This window comes from Typopeltis vanoorti, chromosome 1 (assembly GCF_054136105.1).
Source record: "Typopeltis vanoorti isolate ZY-2024b chromosome 1, IOZ_Tvanoo_1.0, whole genome shotgun sequence".
NCBI classification, from domain to species: domain Eukaryota; kingdom Metazoa; phylum Arthropoda; class Arachnida; order Uropygi; family Thelyphonidae; genus Typopeltis; species Typopeltis vanoorti.
In genome coordinates this window covers 43,321,488-43,341,616 of record NC_143549.1, presented here as the reverse complement: position 1 = coordinate 43,341,616, position 20,129 = coordinate 43,321,488, and the positions used below count along the sequence as shown (strand labels likewise).

Genomic DNA, 20,129 nt, shown 5'->3' with positions numbered 1-20,129 from the left:
TAGTTCACCTAGTCTTATAAATTCTTTATATACCTCATCGAATATTGTCTCATTTAGCTGCTTTTTCATGACTATCAATGTGAAGTATCTATCTTAAAAAAAAAAAATCATGCTTACCGTGCAGTTGTAGTCTTACCGGCACCGCTACAGGATTCTGTACTGTTTTGGCAAGAGCACTGAATCTAAAATTGCATGATATTCAAGACACATAATATAATATAATAAAAACACCACAATTCCAAAACTGACAGAACGGTGGACATCACTATCGCGCCAAACTATACCTTTTTGGCTACCGACTAACTATCAATTCAAAAGCAAAATCGTATGTATATATATATATATATATATATATATATATATATATATATATATATATATATATATATATATATATATATATATATATATATATATATATATATATATATATATATATATATATATATATATATATATATAGTTCTTAAAAGAACTGGGCGATGGCCTGAGTCCTTGACTCTTTATCCCGTCATCTGATTGAAGAAAATCTGTGTGGATGGAGTGTTATTGAGCTAAAAAAAAGCTCTAGTCTTGGCTGGGTAACGGCAATAAAACTTCTTATAGTTCTTTTAAGAACTGGGCGATGGACTGAGTCCTTGACTCTTTATCCCGTCATCTGAATGAAGAAAATCTGTGTGGGTGGAGTGTTATTGAGCTAAAAAAGCACTAGTCATGGCTGGGTAACAGCAATAGCCGGGCCTCAGTTAGAACTTCATTGGCTACAGCATTGCCATTCGTTACCCTGGAAGTCCTAAAAAAGATTTTCTTTCGTATCCTGTTAAAACCTCATTTCATGCTCAATTTTAAGAAACATATATATTAGAAATAAAATCGTGCAGCACCGTATTCTATACAAAGTAATTTAAAAACCGCTTTGTTTATTTTATATTTATATACTGCATATACAAAGCAAAATTGTATAGCAGGTAGTTTTAATTAAATGCTAATTTCACATTTTTTTTAAATTTAATTTAATTTTTTTTAACGAAAGAGCTGAAATAATTGTTTATGTACTTATAAAATTTGATTAAAATTAATACTTATTAAATATGTAAGATATAATTAATACTTATTAAATATGACATCCTGTACTTATTAAATAATAAGTAAATGATGTTATATTCAGGCAATGATGATCCAGCAAATAGAGCAGATCGATCGCAGTTAATACTAAACATGAAGATAAACTTCTTGATTGGGAAGCAGTTTCAAGTAGAGTTATGGAGCGGGGTGACTTTAAAATGGGGAAATGAACAATGAATCTTATTTCTACCATTTCTCTAAGGAAGAAATGGAGGAATTTTTCGAGTGATAAGGATAGATTGCTGACATAAAGAAAATGTAAAAAGTGGTCCTTTTTTGTAGATCTCAACAGCAGAATAGGAAATGGATCCCACCAAGTATATAGCAACATTTTGAGAAAGAAAAATTGGAAAAAAAGGGTATATATAATAATAATTGTAAGTATTTACTTGATTTCTGTTCAGGACATGGACTAATCATTACTAACGCAATGTTTCAATATAAAAATGTGCACAAGTCCACGAGGAGGAAAGATACAAGAAATAACCTCACTGATTATGTTATTGCTGATAGTGATATTTTCATGCTCGTTCAGGATACAAGAGTGTAGAGAAATTGTAAGTGGTCACTGCTTAGTACTAAGCAGGATAAGAATGGATATCACATTGAAAAGAAGAGTATGTAAGAAAGTTTAAAAAAAATTAAAGTTGAGCAGCTTTTATAAGTAAATTGTAAACTCGACCATTTTTTTCCAATAATGGTGGAACCATTATTGGAAAAAAATGAAAGAAATTGAAAACAAAAACCAAGCCTTGAAGTCCCTATGGAAACCTGAAGAAAACATTGGTTGATTCAGCTAGGGTCGTATGTGGTGAAGTTATACCATGATATGCATTTGTGGTTTAAGTCAATAGTGAGTACAGTTTGATCGGCTTAGTCCCAAATTCGCAGTCCGTCCTCGGTCGTTCGCGAAAATAAGAATTGGGCATTAAATTGAAAGCTCCATTGGTTCTCCGCATTCCTTAAAAGTAATGTGGAGTTCTCCTTCCAGTTATTTGGCTTTGATCCTTAAGCGATCCCTAATGTTTCTTAAATAAAATTAAAATGGGATTGTGAAAGCTCAGCAAATAAAAAAGAATGATGACGAGAGGGAGGAGGTAATTACTTCGCTTCCCTGGAAAGTACTGCCTGCCGAATCAATCAGTGCTTTTGGAAATAGGTGATGTTGCACTGGGATATCCTAAGAGGACAATGGATTCATAAATATTCTTACACGCACCTCTTGCTTTTTAGAAATTTTAGGTTATGTTCATTAGTTTAATTCAAGGATACTTCAACATATATCAGATGAATATTTACATATAGTTTTCAATATTTTTTATTCATTTCCAATATTCTCCAAGAAGGTGGCGTTGTTGTCTTGCAATTATGTTTCAGGAACCCTGTAAATAAAAAATAATGCTTTAATCTTCTGGCAGATTACCGCATAAAAAAGTTATATTTTGAATATAATAAGATAAATTCTTTGTATTTCACACTGATTTCCATTGACATCTACAGTGTGTGTGTGTGTGTGTGTGTGTGTGTGTGTGTAGTACTTCAGAACGCAAACGGACACACACACACACACACACACACACACACACACACACACACACACACACACCTATCTGGTTGGTTGCCTAACCGATATCAGATATACATCACGTACAAAAAGATGTCTGTCTGCATGCATGTTTACATAATCAACCGTGAAATTTACGCTAAAAAGCGTCTCAGCTATGTCAAGTTTGTTAAAGCTGATTTACGCAATCATTAATTTCAAAACTATTCATTACAGTCTGCCGAAATTTAACTTACCAGAAAGCTATAATTATGCATCTTTCCACATGTCTGATTTTGACACTTTCTGTACTGTATTGCATGCAAAAGTGAGAGAGAGAGAGAATTTGTATAAGCGCAGATTAAAACTGATCTATCTTTATACTAGATTTATCATTCTGTCGTTCATTTTTTCATACACTCTGACCGAACCACTTTTCGAAACTAGATCTGTCCTGAAAGCATAGTTAGCCTTTATTTCGGTAGTCTTTTCTTTGTTAACTGAGGGTATTCTCTGATCTGTCTTGAAGATGAAAAGCCTTTTCAGGTAAGGAAAAATTCATTTAAAAAAAAATTTCCCTCATTTTAGACGGAATTGGAAAGCATATCTTTCCAGACAAAAGGCATCGTCTTCTGCAGTTTGAAGTCTATAGTTTGCATCTTAAACTAACTTTTACTGTAACACTGTATTCGCGCTTACATTTATAATGATTAGGAGAGTCTTATATGCCAGGGGTGACCAGCTTTTTTGCAGCAAGAGCCGTAGTTACCTACCAGAAATTGTTAAGAGCCACATCCCAAAGGACAGTCATATACGTCCACATATAAATACAATATTATTTATGAGGAATAAGGAGAAAAATGTTTTTGAAACATTATATTTAATATTACATTTTTTTATATGTATTTACATTTTTTAATTTACTCTTTACTAGTAGAAGGTTTACGGATTTCTAAGTTAGCAACTAATTTTTGATAATTGGATTTGTAATTAGTAATTGAACTTCTTATTAATTCTTTCAAATGTTGGTTTGCTAATTGAGAACGATACTTGAATTTTACAAATTTCATCGTTGAGTACAGTGATTCAACATCATACGTCGATCCAAAAAATTATAATAAACGATATTCTGCATTTTTTAAATGGCTGTACTTTATGGTAGTACACATTTCCAAAACTCATTGATTGAATTTACTGATTTATGTAACATTTTAAGACCTTCGTCTTCTTGCATTTCTATTAACTCCATTTCTCCTGGTGCCGTTCCAGGAAGTAAGCTTTTTAAAAGCGCGAAACCGTTGTTAATTACATGAATTTCAGATGGATTTAATAGAAATGCGATAGATGGTTTAAATTCTTGTAAGTCTACAAATTGTTCTTCAAGATCGTCCAACAGGTTGTTTAATTTTGCTCGATAGTTACTGATGGATGTAGGAAGAATATCACATCCTGAAGTCGCTTTTTTCAAACGTGGAAAGTGATTGAATGTTTTTTCACTCATATTTTTATGAAAAAGTTGTACTTTTTTTTTAAAACTAAAAATGCTTTGACTCAATTCTGAAATATTCTTGTCCTTGCCTTGCAGCGACACATTGAAATTTTGTAAATGTTCCATTATATCGGTAAAAAAAACATTAAGTCCTGGATCCATTCATTGTTTTTTAATTGTAGGAATTCGATAATAGGTTCCAATAAAGCTACAAATTTGTTCAATACATCGTACGTAGATAACCATCTCACTATGCAGTACAACGATAAATCATTTATTTGTTCATTCAAATCAAGTTCATCAATAAAATTTCGAAGTTGACGGTGGTTTTTTTTTTTTTTTTTTTTTTTTTTTTTTGTCCGAATGAAATTTACAATTTTTATGAGTGGTGTAAACACACGTTCAAAATTAAAGTGTTTTGCAACAAGATGTTCTCGATGCAGAATACAATGAATTGGCATGAAATCGGGAATGCTTTCATCTTTTTTTAAAAGTCCAATTAATCCTACATTCTTACCCACCATTGCCTGCTCCATCAGTAGCCACACTTACTAATTTACTTTTTGGAACATTTTTAAGGGCAACAGCGAAAGCTTCCTTAATATCAACGCCCCGAGTACTATCTTTTAATGCTATTAAATCTAATAATTCTTCTCGCGTCACTCCGTCCTCAAGAACGAAACGAACAAAAATTGCTAATTGTGGTTCGACTGTAATGTCAGTTGATTCGTCAAGCTCCGAACTAAATGCTACACAGTCTTTTACATCGTTTTCTAATTTGGATAATAAATCCACGTTTATTTCTGAAATTCGACGTTCAATCGTATGTCGTGAGGTAGGAATATCGGTAATAATTTAAAAATGTTGAATTATTACGGTCCAGGGACTCAATTGTATCAAGAATGTTTTGCTTAATAAATTCCGCTTCGGTATAAGGCCGTATTGCACGTGCGATGTTCCATGATATTTTAAAACTAGCCTCTATTACAGTTTTAGATTCTTCAGTAAATTTTGCATTAAGTTAATTTGGCTATTAACTAAAGATTTCAATGATTTAAGCTTTTTAATTCGTATTTCAGACTTTTCTCGATATTGAGATGAAAACTTGTGTTGCAATATTTCATAATGACGTTTAAAATTCCCTACTTTGAAATTGCTCACTGTTGAACTACACATGAGGAAAAAAGCTTTACCATTTTTCTCAATTAAAGCACAGTCTTCTTCCCATTCTTCCTTAAAATTTTTATGTTCTTCGATATACCTCCGCTTCTGTTTATATTCAAGTGTCATGCTGCAAAATATTCTATAATAAAATATTAAAAATAAAATATTAATATTTAAATCATTTGGAATTTAAATTATTACCTTTTTATTAATATAAGAAGTACGAAATTCAGTAATGCATCTTTTTAAATTTTCTGACAAGGTAATATAAATATAACTACACTGCCGAACAGCATATGAACAGCAAATTTCATCAAGCCACTCAAAAAATTGACCAATCGAGCAACAAAATACAGCTTATTAGGATGGCAAACAAACATCGATGATTTTTAGAGAAAAACATCGCTTTTTTCCCTTTTTTTTTTTTTTTGGCTTTTCCTCGAGTTTACTTAAATTATTATCATCATTCAGAAAAGCTTTATTAGATGATTGTCCCATGTCTGCTAGAAAATTAAGAAAAATTATACATATTTTTTATTTGTTAGTTGAGCAGCAATAAAACTTAAGAGGAGCCACATGCGGCCACGGTGGCCGCATGTGGCTGTTATTTCTGTTATTTCTGTTATATGCTATTATTTCTGTTATTAAATTAATAATAATTAAAAGCAAGTAGTGATTTAATTCTAAAATAAGAATTAAAATCAATCAAAAATTTTTTCATTGAAAGTCACTCAAGTCACAACAGTTTCCCATTGTTATTATACTTGAACACAGACAACTTCTATCCAGGAGATAGTCTATAACCAATTTATAGTCGGTGCTTGCTACTATTGATTTTATTTAACGTGGAAATACCGCTTGCTATTGAAGAGTACAAATAATAGCAAGCACCGAAAAAAACCCTAGTCCAATCTTTATTTCTTCAAATTACATTTTATTTTTACATTATGTACCTGTATAGCTAGGGGGAAAAAAGGAAGCAAAAGTGAAAGACACGTCACAAACTTGTTCAGTATTTTTTGTGTGACATTATCTTGTAACAGCGCAACATGACAGTTTCTGGTATTTGAGAGAAATTATCCTAGATTTCATCAGACGTAACAGCTGGAACTTTTTCCTTAATTACTAAAATTCTACAATTTAACCAAATGAGGCCGTCAGACTCCCAAAAAACCTTATCAAGAATTACATTAGTAGTACAGATGGCATAATAAGAACTACTGTATTCGCATGTGGTTCACAGGTTGCTCTCAATGACACAGTTAGCAGGCCTGAGCGAACAACATGCATCGGTTTTATGACCTTTTACTATCGAATTCCTATTGAAATATGATATTCTGAATGTAGATGTGTGTACGTGTGTGTGCATAGGATGCTTTTTTTGCACCGGTACTTAACAGTACGCAGTACCAGCACCTTTACAATGAAGTGTTACATACATGCAGCATAGTTAGAACTTTATAATATTTTAAACGTTTACCTAGTATACAAATAAACTTAAATTTACTTCTTTCCACATCTACTGCTACGAAGAAGGCTACTTAAGAAAATCATCTCCTTATTTCATGAACGGGAAACCAGCTGACAATAGCACCAACGCTGATAGACCAAAAACTATAAACATGGAAAAAAATAGGGAGGGATACACAATGCTAGGAAACGCAAACCGCTGAAGTGCAAAACATTCTGCCAAATACTGAGGATTCATTTTAAATAATCAGATAATTTCTCTGCATGCTTTCGCCATATCAATATATCTCTAATCACGAGCTGAGTAATCTCATTACCACTGCTAATATTTTAAGATTTTAAGCAACAAAAATAACTGAAAAAACTTTCCTTTCGTATATCATGAAAATGTGGGTAAATTCATTTCGTTAGATGTGACTTTATAATAATTGGATAGCACTTAAAAGGGAGAACAGTTTGAACGTATTCACATTCATATTTTCATTCTTTTATCCTTATTAAGGAACTTTAAAATACAATATATCTTGTTCATGTTTTTTTCTGAAGAAATTCTCCATTTTGTAACTTTTTCCCTGAATATTATTCCTTTGGTTCATCTCTCACCAATTTTATTTATTTTTCCGCACATTTATATACAGACATATGACACTACTGACGTGCTGAGCGCTATCATATCATCACACACAATTATAATGAGCTTATCGTTCAGCATTATAACTATGCAATTCTGCTTGAAATTTATGTAAATTCACAGCTTCTATAATAATTCGGTAATGAAGTCCGGATTATGTCATACTCTCTGTGATTTTAACGTCAATAATATAGTCATTCTAATTTTGTGTTCTTTACTACTTTTTTATTTTTTCTTCGGGAAAAGCTTGATTCCGCCAAAGGCGCCATCTATTTTTTTACAGATGAACTAACTTATAAACTTTATGAATCACAAATTACCTTTACGTTCACTATTAGAAAAAATTCCTCATGTTGCAATTAACCACCCGATTCTTATAACAATTGTACAGTCCCTCTACACGCTCAGTCAATCTTCTCCGAATTTTGACATCCCTTAAAACTCATGGGAAGTAAAGCTAAGTTTAAGGGATGTCAAAATTTTATCTAATATTGGTCTCGCCAGACAGTTACTACCGATATCATAACTTCCTTGTCTGTAGAAGTGAATCTTAGTTTAATTATCCTTCCTATTTTATTAAACTCATTAAATTAAATTTATTTCATATTATTTTCTAATGAAATAAAATATCATTTGTTAGAAAATTAATATAAACTGGGTTTTATTGGCCGAAGGATTTTAATTGATGCTAAGTAAGAAATACCAACAAGTTTCGCCAACTTAGCTGTTTGGCTTCTTCGGGGTGAATAAAAGAGATATAAAACAACTTAAACACTTAAACTGTTCATGAAAGAATTAATAGTTTAAGTGTTTAAGTTGTTTTGTATCTCTTTTATTCACCTAGAAGAAGCCAAACAGCTAAATTGGCGAAACGTATTTCTTACTTAGTATCAATTAAAATTGATGCTAACTAAGAATGGTCGAAAATTTTAAGATGCTAACTAAGAATGGTCGAAAATAAAATAGAATCACCGTATAATTTGTTAGTTTTAATTTTTAAAAAATAGTTAGAGATTTTTAATTATTTTAAAATCATGAGCGCTTTTTGTTCCTGTAGAGGTAGGATTAGTAAAATAGACTTACCCATTTAAGACTACAGTATTTTATCGCATTATAGCGAACGCTGAACGAATTATAACTTTATAACTTTATAACTTTTTATAACTATAATTATAACTTTATATATATATATATATATATATATATATATATATATATATATATATATATATATATATATATATATATATTCTGTCATATATATATATATATATATGACAGAATGATCATTGACTCGGTTAACATACATAGTTTTATGAAAAAAAAATTGAATGACTAGAACCGAGATTTAATTAAAAAGGTTTTAATATAAACACACTACTAGTTTCGGCCTGTAACAGCCTTCTTCAGGTGACATTATAAAAGAAAAAACACTAAACATTGAGGGTTAAAAGACTATGAACATCATAGACAGTCTTTATACATAATTAGCATTAAAATGTTGTAGTTGTATTTGAAGCTGTTCTTTCATTTGTTGCATTGTTGGGAGATATATATATATATAGTTTTATGGAATAAAAATTGAATGACTAGAACCGAGATTTAATTAAAAAGGTTTTAATATAAACACACTACTAGTTTCGGCCTGTAACAGCCTTCTTCAAGTGACATTATAAAAGAAAAAACACTAAACATTGAGGGTTAAAAGACTATGAACAACATAGACAGTCTTTATACATAATATAATATACTACGTCATAGTCTTTTAACCCTCAATGTTTAGTGTTTTTTCTTTTATAATGTCACCTGAAGAAGGCTGATACAGGCCGAAACTAGTAGTGTGTTTATATTAAAACCTTTTTAATTAAATCTCGGTTCTAGTCATTGAATTTTTTTCCCCATAAAACTATGTATGTTCCATAAAACTATATATATATATATATATATATATATATATATATATATAATCTTCTTCTTCTGCGGTGATTATGACTTTGAATTTGATTGGATGATGACCCTTGGAGGGTAATGGATGGCAATGCTATGGCCAATGAAATTCTAACTGAAGCCCGGCTATTGCTGCTACCCTCCTGCCATGATCAGAGCTTTAATAGCTCAATAACCTTATCCCTGCACTGTCCTCTACAGATAACGGAGAAGATAAAAAGCATTCTTGCTTCGCCCCTTCAAGCCAGTCCTTATAAGGACTATTCTTCTGCGGGTTTTTTTTTTTTTTGGCTGCTATCCACTTTGCAACAAATATAATCCAAGGCGTCTTCTCTCACTTCCTCCGTCACCACCCGCCTCCGTCACAAAACTAAACAGTAACGGACTTAATGCTAACCCTTGATGCAAGCCAACTGTCACTGGAAAACTATCTCTCTCTCTCTCTCTCTCTCTCTCTCTCTCTCTCTCTCAGGCAGGTCTGAACTCTTGTCTTCACATTTCTGTACATCTCCTGCACCAGCCTGACATATATCTCCGGTACCTTCTTCTTCCTCAGACACCTCCACACTTCTTGCCTTGGCACACTATCATACGCTTTCTCCAGATCAATAAAAACCAGGTGTAGCTCCCGTTGCTTCTCTCGAAACTTTTTCATCATCTGTCGTAACTCAAAGATAGTATCTATCGTCGATCGACTAGGCATGAAGCCAAATTGCTCCTTTGCAATCTCCATCTCCTTCCTCAGTCTTTAATCAAGAACCTTCACTAGAATTTTCATTGTGTGGGATATCTTTATTACTCTGTAATTCTTACAGTCTTGTGCATCCCCTTTTCTCTTGTAGATGGGGACAAGAGTTCTTTCCCTCCATTCCTCGGGTATATTTTCCTGTTGACAAACTTTTATTAACAGTTCTCACAGCTGGTCAATTTCCTCTTCCCCCCGTGCCTTCTATTCCTCCACTGGGATCCTATCAGGGCCTACCGATTTTCCATTCTTCATCCTCTTTTTGGCTTCCTTCATTTTCACTCTACTAATGTTCTGCACCATCCCCTCATTAGGCTCCCTGTCTCCTTTGTGAGTCCTTGCATTTTCTTCATTCAAAAGCCCTGCAAAGTATATTCTCCATCTGTTTCTTATATCCACATCCCTCCTTAATACCCTTCCTCCAGAGTCTTTTATCTGCTTCACATGTACGATATCCTTTGATGCTTTATTTCTACATTTTGCCAATCGATAAAGCTTTCTCTGTCCTTCCTTTGTTCCTAATTGATCATAAAAGTCTTGATACGCCATGGCCTTCGCCTGTGCAATAACTCTTTTGGCTTCTCGCTTTTTCTCTCTGTATTCCTCTCTGTTCTCTTCCACTCTTGACTCATCCCACTTCTGCTTTGCCTTTCTCTCAGCCGTCACTGCATCTTGTACATTATCATTCCACCACCAACCCTCCTTCCTCTCTCTAATCTTTCGGGATGTTTCACCAAGCACCTCAATTGCACAGTTTAGAATTACGTTTGAATTATGTCTCCACCAAGTGTATATTATACAATACTATATAAAAATTATTTTTCTATTTTAATTGTAAACATTAGAAGAAAGTTAATACAAGAATAAATATACTACTTGTGAAGTTACTTTAGAAGGTTTAAACTTGGGTATACTCGTAGGATTAAAACTGGAACAATATCTAATCAAAATATAATATTCATATACCCACATATACTTCCCACTCACTGTGTATGTGCGTCCACTTTAACACGAATGCCCTGTGAAGATATTTGAGCAGTGAAACGACTTTCCTCACGCGATGTGAGACAGCATCCTACTTAGCGGATGCCTGAATCTCATGAAAAAAAAAAAAAAACAGGTTATAGCTGCATCTAAATCGCAATTCCTCCTTTGTTACTTGAATATTCGATTCATTTTTAACACGTGAAAATTTTCAGATACTTTACATACAAAAACAGACGTACTCTTATTCGCTTCAGAAGTACTTTATTTCCTATGAGAAAAGTATTGCAGATGAACGTATATGTATTATGCCACAGTGTGAGTACTCATCGCGCGTATGTGGGGATGAGTGGGAAACCAGTCCCGCGCGACGGATAGAGGCTTAAATCCTCTACTCATCTGTTTTTCTTTTTCGTATAGTTAGAATTTTTATTACAGCTTTTGGTCAGTTTTAAAAATATTTAGATTTTAAATAGGCTTCAACTTTGTAGATACTAAATCGTTGTGATTTCCCTTTTCAGGTGTAAGATCAAATTTAAAAAAGATTAAAAGTTCTCCAAAAATGGTAAAATTATATTATATTAATAGAGATAAATGTAAGTAATGAGTGTGTATTCAGTTATCTTAGTGTATAAAGTGTCCGCATACTTAGTCTGGTGAAAATTAAGGGATCGAATTTTTCAAGAATTCTTAATCTCATTTGAAATTAATTGAAGAAATCCAATCAAAGGCTAACAAATTCAATTAAAATAATGACATCGATTGCATTTATAGAATTCTGAAATATAAAATAATTATATTTCAATATGAAATATAATTATTTTAATGAAAAAAAGTTGCAGACAACATAATCAAACAAACGCTGAGAGTTAATTAACATACAACAGAAAGGATCTGTTCATTAAAATGACGGAAGTGTGCTCTGAAATTCCTCAGTGCTTCACCATTCTTGGTTGATATACGTTTGAATAGCGATTAATACACACTAATACGCAAACAAGCACGGGATGAAAGCGCATACCCAAATGCCAAAGGAGCAAATCTCCTTGGAAGATGCTTAAATTTAAGACATTTATCTTTCTTTATTAGAGGTGATTCTTCGTTCTTGCCTTCCATTCTTCCTTAAATATGTCGTCGCCATTCCATTTCAGATTGAGACCTGATTCTAAAATTTTCGTAATCCTACAAGAGAAAAAGAAAATTTGCAGGAATTCAATATCGGTAGAATAAAAAATAATGCATGAAATGGTAATATAGAGACAATTTAAAATCCATTTTGTTTTCTTCTAATCAATGTTAAGTTAATAACTTGGTTTTAATCTTCAAATTAAATTTGCTTAGAAATTTAGCTGAGTTGCCGTTACGAAATTGGTTTTAGTGCAAAGGAAAACAGAATTTAGTAGACGTCCATGTCCTGGATAAAATTTGAACTTTTTTAAAAAAAAAAAAATAATAATAGTAAAAGTCGGACTGAAAAATTGATTGAGATTGTATTTATTTATTATAAATAAAATTAAAAATTCTAATATTTTTATCAAAATAATCAATTATTTTTAAAATTTAATTTTTTTTTACTAAATACTGTTAATTTACTTCCAACACCTAACAAATATTTCCATCAAATAATAGAAATATGCGAAACGTAGATATTCGCCGTTAAATCGACCGTGAGATGCGGTGATTAATTCATTCAATCCAATACGCTTGGAGTGTAATGGATGGCAATGCTGTAGCCAGTGAAGTTCTAACTGAGGCTCGGCTATTGCTGTTACCCTCCTGCCATGATCAGAGCTTTAATTGCTCAATAACACCTTATCCCTATACTGTCCTCTACAGATAACGGGGAATATGAAAAGCATTCTTGCTTCGCCCCTTTAAGCCAGTCCTTATAACGATTCGCTGTTACATTCCCGTGTGGTACCCAGGATAAGAATATCTCCACTGCAGCCCATGCATGTCGTACGAGGCGACTAAAATGGGTAATCAGGGCGGTAATGGATGGAGATACTGTAGCCAATGAGGTTTTAACTGACGCTCGGGTATTGCTGTTACCCTCCTGCCATGATCAGAACTTATATAGCTCAATATAGGGGGAGTAGATAACTGGATAAAGAGTCAGGGACTCAGTCTATCTACTCCCCCCCAAAAAAAAAACATTGTTCATTTGTTCTTGTGGTTTTAAATTTTTAGTGATGTTATTTAAAATTGTGTAACGTAACCTTACCAACGGAGCTTCCGTAGCTCAGTCGGTATAAACGAAGCCCTTTGACTTGGGTTCGATTCCCATCAGTGACGTGAGGAACCAGATCAAAGTTCCTCACATGATTGAACCTCAGTGACGTGAGGAATCCTTATGATCTCGTTCGACTAAACGTCAATTGGCTGGTCTCATAAGAAGGTGGAGTTTTTTTTTCTTTTTTACATGGAAACTCAGGTTTACTTTGCCTGTTCTGGGGGGATGGAAAGGCAAACTGGCCTCGTGAACACACGCATCTAGAGACATAGGACACACCCAGAGGCATAGGGCAAACCACCTTATCCTCGAGTTACGGTTGCGAAGTTCAAAAATACTTAGAAAGTCTTATCTAAAGGTAAAGCCGTCTCTAAAAATTCGGACGATCCCTAGGCCACTCAATCGTGGACGAAAGACCGTCCATCTCAGCGGTGGCTCCACTCAGTGATGGCCTTCCACCCACCACCACCGCTCATATTCCGAAGAAAAGCATTCACCGACAAAGCCCCTCACCAGAGAACACTTTCCCCGGAGACTCAAATTGCTCCCTTAAGGCAAAAACCTTAAGAGAGCGTACTCATATTACCAAAGCATCAGCGACTTCGTGAAGCGTCTCTAGAAAGGTCGTGGACGCTTAAACCTGTTAGGACCACTGATAGGATGATAGATATGAACCCTACTAACTTTCTTTAATAAAAAAACAACCTGCGGAATGTTTTTCTGAAATTGTAAATAATTTTGTTTTGTCTTTATTTACTTATTTTTGGATGATGAACAAAACCTAAAAGTACTTTTGTCAATTGATGTTATTACTTACAGTATATTTTAATACTTTTTTTCATTGAACAGAGATTTAAAAGTTATTCATATTAAACTCTAAGGCAAAATGTTACTTTATTTATAAGTGTGTTGTATTCCAAGATGCAAATGAAAAAAGATCTGAAAAAAAAAAAACGTTTTGAACAACTATATTTTGTAATTTTAAGATCCACACGCTCACATTTGCACCAAAGACCAACATATGCATGTGGAAATGTTATTTAAAATATTATTAAAATAGTGTTCTTAATAACATAATAATGATAATATTGGAAATCAACATTCTTTTCTAAATTTTGTGTCGAAACATTCGATTTTTAAAATTAAATAATTTTATAAATCGAATGGGTGTCCGATGAAAAAAAAAAGTGAATAATTTTTGGCATTTTATAATTTAGATGATTCAAGAGCTCCGTCGCGAAGTGTTTTTCGACGAAGGCTTTGGTTGGAAATACCTTGGTACGAATGCAGTCTACGCGAAGAGAAGTTAGTTGGTGTTTTACAAGAGTGGTAGGGATCCATAAGTGTTACCTAAATCCTGTATATTGAGGAAAAATAACAGAAATATCAGTATGTTTGAATAAAATAGCTTAAATAGGATGCTAATAGTGGATTTACGACATCATAAAATAATTTACTTTATCTGGAACTATAATTAATATCAATAATCTGAAATGTTAAAATATAAAATGGAATAGCCCTTGCACTTAACCAGCACACCCAGAGGGGAATCAAGGGGGGCCCTGGCACCAAGAAAATTTCCCAAATATCTTTTCCTAATTAATTTTTTTTTTTTTTTAATGTTGTGTCGTGTCTTCTGTTTCTATACTACTTATGAATTAGCGGTCGCATAAGGTGGGAATACCCTATAACTCTCGGCAATCACGGCCGCTGTGAACGCAAGGCGAACGAAGTAGTGCTCGGGAGGACTACTTCGCTACTTCGTTTGCCTGAGCCGGGCCAGAGGAGATCACGGATATCATGTATTGGCGATCACTGCAGATGCTTGGTCACAGGTCGTATGCGATGCGTAGTGTGTATTCTCAAATCGTTCACTCAACTCGCTCCCCTAAGATTAAATCCTGAGTGCGCCACTGCACTCAACTACTGTTAGCTATCAGTCACAAAAACATGTGATCCGTATTAATATCATTTTGGGAGGAATACGGATTACAAGAAATCTCCATATAAAACCATTTTAACCTTTTCTAAATGGAATATCCATTCACAGAGCCGCTTCCCAGGTCAGTACAGCATGATCACTGTAAAAAAAAAAAAAAAAAAAAAAAAAAATACATTTATGATTCAAGGACGTGTTAACTAGACAGCTGCATTCTTTTAGGTTTTACTATTGTACTTTCGGAGTGTTTCGTGATTCTTGCATTGCACTGGCTCCAATCCAGCTTAAATTCCTGCTGCCCCCCCCCCTTCTGCACGAAATTTGTATGAGGTCAATGGCCCCACCGAAAAAAGAGGACCAGTGGTGAATATTAGGTTTTTAGCGAGGTAGGCAATTTGTGCTAAAGCCAAGTAAGATCACGACATCATTCCCCCCCGACACACACACAACACCTCTAGATTTCTGGTAGTTGACTTCTCCAGTCAACAGGCGTGTGCTGGCAAGTCAGTCCTTGGACATGCGGGATCATACTTGTAGGCTCATAGGCCTGTTTCATTGTGAAGTCTTCCACACTCTTCACAGCCCGTAAACAGCTCCAACCGGCAAGAGACGCTACATCAGTATCGAAAGCAATAAGGAGAAGATCCTGAACGTAAACAAGCAGCAGGCGCTAGACGGTTTTTTTTTTTTGGCCAGATGGACGAAGCAAGGATGCTTTTTATATTTCCCGTTATCTGTAGAATAAAATGTATGGATGGGGTAATAATATAGGGCTATAAGCTCTGATCATGGCAGGAGGGTAACAGCAATAGCTGAGTCTCAATTAAAACTTCTTTGGCTACAGCATTGCCATCCATTACCCTCCCTGGGTACCCATTTTAGTCGCCACGTATGACATGCATGGGCTATTATCGGAAGTTATGGATTGTAAATATTCTCAGTATGAGAAATTAAAAATAAAATGGTAGATTTTTGATCAGCCTTCTTATTTAAATCATTATTAGCTATTTAACCTAATATTTATTTATTTTTATGTAACTTTAATATTTAATTATAATAATAAAATTATATTTCATTTATCTTCAGTAATAATTTAATGTCTCATCTAAAAAATCTGTGACTAATTCCATCATATTTATTATTCTAGAGGGGAAGATATCGCAATATGAAAAAAATATTACTGACTCAGTTGATGACTGTTAAAAAATAAGCATATTTGTTATGATACATTTACAATGCAAGTTTACAATTGTCTCAGTCAATTTACTCAGTCCTTGTTTATAACGTATTTCAGGGGGAGATGAGAAAGTTTGTATCTTATAATTTGCATATTGTTCGGTTTCAGTAAATACAAAGTAAATACAAACCTAAGCGTTTGATATATCTTAAACCTGTTGCATTTAAATTAAAAAAAAAAAAACCTCATTGAAATACAAATAGTTTTGGTGAAAGACCTGTCCTGTTTACGAACAGCCATTTAATGCAATATTCTTGAAAAAGAAAATCGTAAACAGAGCAAATACGACAAATAGAAGTCTGTGCGTTCAGAATACATCATTACAGATTATTAATGTCTTGCGAACTCATTACAACGCTCAGTGCTAATTCTTAACTCACAAGCTTATTTTATTTTTATATGATAAAATTTTCAAAAATTTTCAATAAATCGCAGTTAAAATGTATTTCGAATATATGACGTAATCCTACCAGCATTTCTTGAATACAAATAGACAAGGGCAAATGAAAATGCATGCATGTTTCATTGAATCTGAATAGCTACGTCCATTACTGCAAAACATTTCCAACAAACCATTTGTTCATCGTTCGTATGTAGCCAACTAACTCACATTTAGTTGAAAAGTCCGTATAAATTTTCGCATGTCGTAGGTAGGTTTCGAATCCAGGTTATGCTAGTATCAACTGTCCTAAACTCGTATTTAATTCCTATATATATATATTATATATTTAATTCTATATATATGAATATGATATATATATATATATTAGGATAACCAAGTTATTTATAAACTTGGTTATTTTAACTCCTAATCTCCTAATTAATGACATATATATATATATATATATATATATATATATATATATATATATATATATATATATGTGTGTGTGTGTGTGTGTGTGTGTGTGTGTGTGTGTCATTAATATATATATATATATATATATATATATATGTCGTTAATACATAAGTAAGCAAGAGATCATATATGTATGTATATATATATATATATATGTAAAGCTTTAAGCTATATATATATATATTTATGTGTGTGGGGGGGTGGGGGGGGGTAGGTGTCCTTAATACATAAGTAAGCAAGAGATCATATATGTATGTATGACATTTATATATATAAAGCTTTATTTATATATGTATATGTAGTAAGCAAGAGAAATATATATTTATATATATGTATACATGTCATTTATATAAATATATGTATAAATATATGTCATTAATACATAAGTATATATAAATATATATATGTATACATGTCATTTATATATAAATATATGTCATTAATACATAAGTATATATAAATATATATATGTATACATGTCATTTATATATAAATATATGTCATTAATACATAAGTATATATAAAATATATTTTTTTTTCACACGTCATTTATATAAATATATGTATAAATATATAAATATATGTCATTAATACATAAGTATATATAAAATATATATATGCAACGTCATTTATATAAATATATGTATAAATTATGTCATTAAAACATATATATGTATACGTCATTTATTTATATAAATATATGTCATTAAAACATATGCATACGTCATTTATATATATAAATATATGTATAAATAAATATATGTCATTAAAATACAAGTAAGCATACGAAATATAAGCTGATTCACACACACACCACAGCTTACTAACGTTGATCGTCCTTATAAGGACTGGCTTAAAGGGGCGAAGCAAGAATGCTTTTCATCTTCCCCGTTATCTGTAGAGGACAGTGTAGGGATAAGGTGTTATTGAGCTATTAAAGCTCTGATCATGGCAGGAAGGTAACAGCAATAGCCGAGCCTCAGTTAGAACTTCATTGGCTACAGCATTGACATCCATTACCCTCCAAGGGTATTGGATGACTAAGTTCAACGTTGATCGTTCTTAAAAGAACTGGGCGATGGACTGAGTCCTTGACTCTTTATCCCGTCATCTGAATGAACATAATCTGTGTGGATGGGATGTTATTGAGCTAAAAAGCTGTAGTCATGGCTGGGTAACGGCAATAGCCGAGCCTCAGTTAAAACTTCATTGGCTACAGCATTGCCATTTATTACCCTGGTTAGTAAGTAAAGGGTAAAATCTCAAAAAATCGGACGATCTCTAGGCCACTCCATAGTGGGCGAAAGACCGTCCATATCTCAGCGTTGGTTCCACTCAGTGACGGGCTCCCCGACCACTGAGCAGAACCGCTCAAATTCCGAGGAAAATAATTCACCGACAAAGCCCCTCAGCGGGCCGTGCCGGAGAACACTCTCCCCGGAGACTCAAAGTGCTCCCTTAAGGGAGCGAACTCAAAAACTCATCACCCAGGATAACAGCAACAGCCGAACCTCAGTTAACTTCCTCGGTTCAGCATTGCCATTTGTTACCGTGGAAGTCCTAAAAAGGACTTTTTCAGTCTTCAACGTTGATCGTCCTTATCCTTATAAGGACTGGCTTAAAGGGGCGAAGCAAGAATTCTTTTCATCTTCCCCGTTATCTCTAGAGGACAGTATAGGGATAGGTTGTTATTGAGCTATTAAAGCTCTGATCATGGCAGGAGGGTAACAGCAATAGCCGAGCCTCAGTTAGAACTTCATTGGCTACAGCATTGTAGCAACACCATTAATAAAAAATAATTAATAATTTGTGAGTTCAACGTATCTCATCACCCTCCAGGGGTATTGGATTGAATGAATGAAACAATCAAGCCCACCCAACGTTGATCGTCTCTTAAAAGAACTGGGCGATGGACTGAGTCCTTGACTCTTTATCCCGTCATCTGAATGAAGATAATCTGTGTGGATGGGGTGTTATTGAGCTAAAAAGCTGTAGTCATGGCTGGGTAACGGCAATAGCCGAGCCTCAGTTAAAACTTCATTGGCTACAGCATTGCCATTTATTACCCTGGAAGTCCTAAAAAGGACTTTTTCAGTCTTGTTTTTTCTCCAACGTTGATCGTCCTTAAGTCCTTATAAGGACTGGCTTAAAGGGGCGAAGCAATAATGCTTTTCATCTTCCCCGTTATCTGTAGAAGACAATGTATGGAAAAGGTGTTGATCGTCCTTATAAGGACTGGCTTAAAGGGGCGAAGCAAGAATGCTTTTCATCTTCCCCGTTATCTGTAGAGGACAGTGTAGGGATAAGGTGTTATTGAGCTATTAAAGCTCTGATCATGGCAGGAGGGTAACAGCAATAGCGGAGCCTCAGTTAGAACTTCATTGGCTACAGCATTGCCATCCGTTACCCTCCAAGGGTATTGGATTGAATGAATCAATCACCGCATTTCACGGTCGATTGATTCACGTTAGGTGTTGATCGTATAATATATACCAAAATTTTAATTTTTGTTATCCGAATAAAAGTATGGTGCGAACAATTTCTTTTCATTTTTAAAGCATTATTAGAGTCAATAATATTATTAAAAGTTTATTTATAAGGTTAATTAATAATATATATAAATGTTTAGAAATTAAAGTATAATATATGTTTTTAGTATCTTTTAATTTAAGAAAGACATGTAAATATACATAACTATTCCGTTCAAAATGGTTATTGTAGGTTGCTGACACGTGGTTCCATCTATCCTTAACGTATGAAACT

General features: G+C 33.5%; 1 protein-coding gene across 1 annotated transcript in view; it reads right to left on the bottom strand.

Moving 5' to 3' along the window:
• Positions 1-20,129, bottom strand: part of LOC150109930 (immunomodulatory peroxidase-like) — a 102,734-nt gene that overhangs the window by 64,475 nt on the left and 18,130 nt on the right. The window contains exon 2 of the mRNA XM_090399501.1: positions 5,319-5,460. Within this exon, the coding sequence (XP_090255627.1) occupies positions 5,319-5,460 (142 nt within the window). The remainder of the gene's footprint in view (positions 1-5,318; positions 5,461-20,129) is intronic.